This window comes from Abrus precatorius, unplaced genomic scaffold, assembly GCF_003935025.1.
Source record: "Abrus precatorius isolate BTA unplaced genomic scaffold, Abrus_2018 Scaffold8, whole genome shotgun sequence".
NCBI classification, from domain to species: Eukaryota; Viridiplantae; Streptophyta; class Magnoliopsida; order Fabales; family Fabaceae; genus Abrus; species Abrus precatorius.
Window position 1 is genome coordinate 5,638,894 of NW_020874428.1, and position 6,369 is coordinate 5,645,262.

At 29.6% G+C, this 6,369-nt stretch overlaps 1 protein-coding gene across 2 annotated transcripts; it reads left to right on the forward strand.

Annotated features, from left to right (window-relative positions):
• Positions 1-4,550: 4,550 nt before the first annotated feature.
• On the forward strand, positions 4,551-5,992 carry LOC113848075 (WUSCHEL-related homeobox 4-like). 2 transcript variants are annotated; one of them, XM_027477454.1, is made up of 3 exons: positions 4,551-4,805; positions 5,061-5,378; positions 5,849-5,992. In XM_027477454.1, the coding sequence occupies exons 1-3, from the start codon at positions 4,551-4,553 to the stop codon at positions 5,990-5,992; spliced, it is 717 nt and encodes a 238-aa protein (XP_027333255.1). The 2 variants fall into 2 exon arrangements, with proteins under 2 accessions (XP_027333255.1, XP_027333256.1); XM_027477455.1 differs by having other exon boundaries at positions 4,563-4,805; positions 5,061-5,388; positions 5,859-5,992.
• The last annotated feature ends 377 nt before the right edge of the window (positions 5,993-6,369 follow it).

Below are 6,369 nucleotides of genomic sequence, written 5' to 3' on the forward strand. Positions count from 1 at the left end.
ACAAGGCTAAAAATGTATGGCAATCAGATGCATGGAAGTCACATATATTCGTATCATGCTTTCGGAATCTCGTTTTCGTCACCTTCAAAATTTGGGTTTAACGTGAATCTGCTGATATTTGAAAGGAAACCATCGATCCAACTTTTTATCAAAGCCAGCTTCTGCAATGATAACTACTGGTCTAATCAAACGTCCTTCTAAAGATAAAAGTAAAAAGATTAAAGTTAGCGTCGGTTAATTGTTTTTCTTTTTACTTATTCTATTTTTAGTTCATTGAAAATAATATTTTAGCTGAACCCACAAAATGGGCATAGATGGAGTGTGCATAGCAACAATTAAAAGTGGAGTGTGACTTTGTAATCAAAGGGGTGTTACACCTGATGTTTGTATATCAATTCAAGTACTTTCTTCATTTAAAAGGAGGTTCTGATCAAAGTAGGTTCTGATAAGACTGTCTACAAACACAGCTCATAGATCAGAACCCATGAAACAGTGTTCTTTGCCGTGTATCTAACACCAACCTGCAGCAAATGTATTTTGTTGAGCTCAAATTGTCCATGGTCTATTTAATTTGAATCATTGTTCACTAATCCAACAGCTAGAAAGGAATAACTAGAATGATGAATTAGTGTGAATCTAGATTTTGAAAGTAAAAACGGGGGAGAGAAGGAGTAAAATGTTAATTACTAGACGACATTATTCGGCGGAAGTAGAAAGTTTGTGTTTGGTCAGTGAAGTAGCAGTTTGGCTTGGAAAGTGGCGAACAAGTAGCACAAGCGCATTCATAATCATAACCACAGGAGAAAAAAGGGAATAATTCACGCTTCTCTTGCAGGTGCATGATTGCGATGATTGGTGATCATGTATTTTGACTAGAACACGTGTGCGGTAAGTGTGCCTCTCGTGCGCCTATTTTGAATGCCAAAATGTTTTCTTTACCAGAAATGTTATTTTATCACCTATTTTGGGTGTATACACCGTACATTTATTATTTTAAGTGTTCAAATATTTTTTTTAGGGTGCTGAATGAAGAGAAAAAAGAGAAATTAAAAATATAGAAAAAATTAAAGATATAATCGATCGTATGATAAAAAAATATATATATATAAGAAAAAGTGGTTATATATATATATATTATATAAATATAATAATTCTTTTGAATGTCATGTTATAAATTTTATGTATTTAATTTTTTTATCGTAAGTATTATTTATAAGATATCATTTTAATCGAGGTGAATATGAATATTACAGGTAATAAAGTTCTTTTTTTAAGTACTTAAAATATTTATATATTTATAACTCAAATTTGATATTATTAGTTAAATTAAATAATCATCAATATCTGTTTAATCACATGTTTAATAATAAATAAAATAAATAATAAATTATTTTTTATTGCTTAATTTAAAAAAAAGGATAAAACAAAATATTATAAAAAGTACTAAACGATCACCAAGATGGTAGTAAATAGGTTTAAAATCTTAAAAATATAAATAAAAAATCAGAAATATAATTTACTTAATAAATAGGAGATTCAGTATTCCAAAAAATTTAAAAATTATTCATATAAAAATTATTTTATATTTATTCTTTAATTAAATAAAAATATTTAATAAATTGTGAATGTCCCTTTACTACTTGATCCATAAGATATAAAATCGTTATTATAATATGCAATTGTGTGTGCATTTGTCCTCACTGGCTGGACTGCTCCCAACTTATTGGTGGTACTATTAATTAGCTTCCTCTCTCGTTTGCATAACTCGTCCTTTCTTTACAATTATGACTAAATTCATGAGCATTATATTTTCTAACAAAGATGTGAATATTAGAGAATCAATATGATATGCTAATTTTTGTAATTATTAACGCATTATCTTAATTATACTTTCAATTCATGTGTGATTTTATCCATCTTAGTTAATTTAATTTTTTAATTTATGCAACATTGCATAAAATAAAAAAATAAAGTATATTAAAATTATAATATTTAATATGATCAATACATTAAATTCTGTAATTTTCAATAAAAATTTACTATATATCATTTTATTATGTGTAATGTAACACATATTAAAAAAACTAAATCAAATTATTTATATTTAGTTTTATAATTATTAAAATTAAGTCTCTTATTCTAAATTTTATCAATGATTTAATAAAAATCTGTGTGCCATATGTCACATTGATTTGTATAAATTGATAAAATAAATATGTAAATTATCTAAATAAAAGTGAAAGTATTGATATTTTGTATATTTTGTTTTTTATTTGACTGTGTGATATATATATATATATATATATATATATATATATATATATTATCACTATATACCAATCAATATAATGTCACATTGTTATTACTTGATGAATTTTGGCGTGAGAACTTTATTTTAATAATTAAAAGTATAAGAATTAAATATCTATAACTAAAAGTAAGGTTAAAATTGAGTGTAGTTAAGCTAAATTATAAGGGAAAAGTACAACTAAACTTAACAATTTTTTCATTGAAAATAATTTGGACATTAATTAATTAATAAGAACAACTAATAACTTATCATCTTTTTAGTCACATTAATTTTTTTTCACCATTTACCTAAGACTTAAATTTAAGCCTGCAAATTAAGATGAAATAACTCCGTACTAATTGATCTAAATGCTTAATAATACATTTAGTATCATTTGATTCAAATATTGATTTTTCTTAAATAAGAAATAAAAATAAAAATAGAAAGCTAAAATTAATAATTTAAGAATAAAAAATTGTAATTATTATTTTATTCATATTTTTTATTACGTCCATATACAATAAAACGACAATTTTCTTCTACTTTATTATTAAATATTCAGTTATATAATAAAAAATGTATATCTTTTTCTCCATTTCAGTGTATATAATTTCTTTTAACTTGACATAAAATATTCAAGTCGTAATCTTAGGATATTAATATTATATGAATGTTTGTTTCCCACGTGAAGAGTTGATTTAAAGAAATGTGATAGCTAAACTGTGATCGAGCTGCACTCAAGAATCAATCATAAGCAGGGGGAATTATTGCCCCTCCTCGAATGTTTAATATTTATAATATTACCTACGTAAATGTTCATATATAATTATATTTGCCACATGCATCCACATGTATTTGCTTGGCTAAGCTATTATAGTAGCAATATGCATAATGCATGGCTGCCCCGCTGCACTTGAATCTCAATTTTCTGTGTAAAATATAATTCACCAACAATATCAATTTGGATATAAAAAAAACACAAAAATAATGAAAGCGAAAATATTAAGGTAGATCATGGATATACAAATTGGGCTTTTGATAGGGAAATGATGTTTACACCTTAATTATTTTACACTAGTTTCCAATACCCTTATTTGTTTAGGAAAAGAAAAAGAAAAGGCATGTGCATATTTTAAAAAATAATAACGTAAGAATGAAGAGAAAGTGATTGTAAGTGATAATGGCCTTGAGATATGGTGTAGGGAGTTTGTTTTGTTCATCAACTGTTGAACATTCTTTACCACTTGAAGAAGACAAAGACGGCATTCACCATATATATGTGCATATCCAAATCGACCTCCCACATTCATTTTAATGTAAAAATCCGTATCGTGAAAAGCAAATCAAAGGGCTTCCATTCTCAAGTTTTGGGATTGGAGGAATCTTTTTGCATTCCTCACTTCACTCACTTTAATTGATGAGCAAATGCCTTGAAAGAGAGAGAGAGGGCACAAAGGCCACCGAAAAGCAAGGACACCTTATCATGAAAGCAAGAAAAAAACGACCCGATTAGACCGGCCAACACACACCCTCATAGACACATCCATGACATCCATGATATCCATCCATACCATCTTGTCCATACACAAAACCATGTCATCATAACAATATTCGTTAATATTTTTTTAATTTTAGTTTTTATATATGATTTGATTAATTCATGACCTTCACTGCGTGTAAATTAAGCTTAAGCAGCTCTTAAAAATTAACTTCAAATAAGAGATCTGTCTAAATTTTATAAAGAATATTTTATTTTTTATTTTTATTTGATATAGGACGCTAAATAAACATCACTACTTAAAATATCTAATCAGCAGTTTAATATTTAAATTGAATAGACTTTGATATTATATTAAAAAGTTAAACTCAGAAAAAACATTTAGTACGAGAAGTTTGAAAAATTAAGCTTTATTTAATTCAAAATTTTTAAGTTTGATGTCAACTATACCTTAACATGTAATAACATTTTTTTCTAATAATATCTATCTATATATATATATATATATATATATATATTAAATTATCACTGGTATATTGTTAAGAGTGACAATTATTTACCAACTGCGTCAAACTTTTTTTTTCCTTTAATCTACGGGGGAAATTCCCAAGTCAACTGCACCTCATCATTTGGTCTTGGTTGTTGCAGGCAACACCTCATTTCCCACTTTGTCCACTTTAATCACTGTAGTTCTAATTCTATCATCATCATCATCACCCTCTATATAATCACCGAACCACCTATCATCCACTCCTCCATCATATGGGAACAAGCATGAAGGTGCATCAGTTCACACGTGGATTCTGGGAGCACGAACCCTCCCTCACCCTCGGGTGCAAGCGCTTACGCCCCCTTGCCCCCAAGCTTTCTAATAACACCGACACAACCACCACCACTGCTACTACTCCATCTCTTGTTGCGCCTTTCGATCTCAAGAGCTTCATCAAATCAGAAAGTAGCTCCAGAAAACTTGGATCTGATGATAATAAGAAAGACCCACCTTCACCACAAGGCCAGGTCCATTAATAATCTCTTCTATTTAAATAATTCCCTTTAATTTATTTAATTTGCTCCATGCCATAAATCCATGCAGTACTACTAGTCACGATAATTAATTCACGTGCACAAATGATACAAAAATAATGAATTAAAATATGAAAAAGGTTTTATATTCATAACTTCCTAACCTATATGCAATTAATATGTTTAAAGTTTTGATAGTTTTTTTAGTTTTATATTATGAATTATATCTTATACAGTTTATATATACAGGTGGAAACGCAAATTCCAGGAGGGACAAGGTGGAATCCGACGCAAGAACAGATAGGGATATTGGAGATGCTATACAGAGGAGGGATGCGAACTCCGAATGCTCAACAGATAGAGCAGATCACGGTCCAGCTTAGCAAATACGGCAAGATCGAAGGGAAGAATGTGTTCTATTGGTTCCAAAACCACAAAGCACGTGAGAGACAAAAGCAGAAGCGCAGTAGCCTTGGCCTTGCTCATAGTCCTCGAACTCCCACCACAGTAGTGTCACCCCCTTTTAGTAGTAGTAGTATAATAACTTCTTTGGAGACAACGAGAAAGGTAGGTATCTGTTAGCTACTATATGCTCTTCAAAGGACTAAATCATTAAAACAAATAACTTGACCAAACATAAATTGTACGTTGAATATACCAACGATTCATGTTGCATTATGTCATTTGTAATGAATGATCAATTTTATTATTATTAATTATTACAGGGGAATACAAGTCCCTCTATTGTACCCAAACTTCTCTAGGGTCAAGCTAGCTTTTTAATTATCTAAAAATACTGATTAGTGTGTTTACAATGGTAAAGAAATTTTAAAAATTGTTAAAATTATTATTACATATTTTTAATTAAAAATTAATTTTTTACTATTCAAAAGGGTATTAGTTAGCTAGTAATTAAGACTCTAATTACATATGAGATGTGGAAGATTATTACTATTGTTGTTGTTAAGAAATTTTAGTTAATGGATGTATAATTGTAGTATATGGTAAGTGACATCTTCTTTTTGTTTTTGGGACAGGGGGAAGTAGTAGAAAGAGACGAGGAAGATAGCCCATTGAAGAAGTGTAGGGGTTGGGTATTTGAGTACTTGGAAGACCAAAGCTGGAAAGAAGAGAAACAAAGAACCCTGGAGCTTTTCCCATTGCACCCGGAAGGCAGATGAAGGGGTTCGACCATTTAACGAGAAAATCTTAGCTTTTGTGATCTGAAATGAATGTGCTTTACTTTGGTCTAGAGTTTCACTTTCTTCTTTTCGTTGTGTTGGGAAAGAAGAAAAGACAAAGTTGTCTACAATGTGTACTGTAGTGTTCCCGCTTAATGCTATTCCTGACTTTGAGAGATTAACCAAACCTACTTGTCTCTCTTTACTTGTTGATTTCAGCGCAGTAGTGGGTGTGACTTTGAAAACGATAAACCCTTTTGACGATGGAGCTTGAATCGAAGCTTTTAGGTTAAAAGGAGAAGCTACGGACACTGAAGTCCACGCACCTACAATTCTACTTCTTAATTCTTAAGAGCCTACTGTATATTTATGAAAAA

What these genes read in the sequence shown, in the direction of transcription:
- LOC113848075 (XM_027477454.1), top strand. Translation starts at nt 4,551, where the DNA reads ATGGGAACAAGCATGAAGGTGCATCAGTTCACACGTGGATTCTGGGAG. An exon ending in CACCTTCACCACAAGGCCAG is followed by an intron (nt 4,806 to 5,060) that starts GTCCATTAATAA and finishes TTATATATACAG; the next exon opens with GTGGAAACGCAAATTCCAGG. An exon ending in CTTTGGAGACAACGAGAAAG is followed by an intron (nt 5,379 to 5,848) that starts GTAGGTATCTGT and finishes TTTTTGGGACAG; the next exon opens with GGGGAAGTAGTAGAAAGAGA.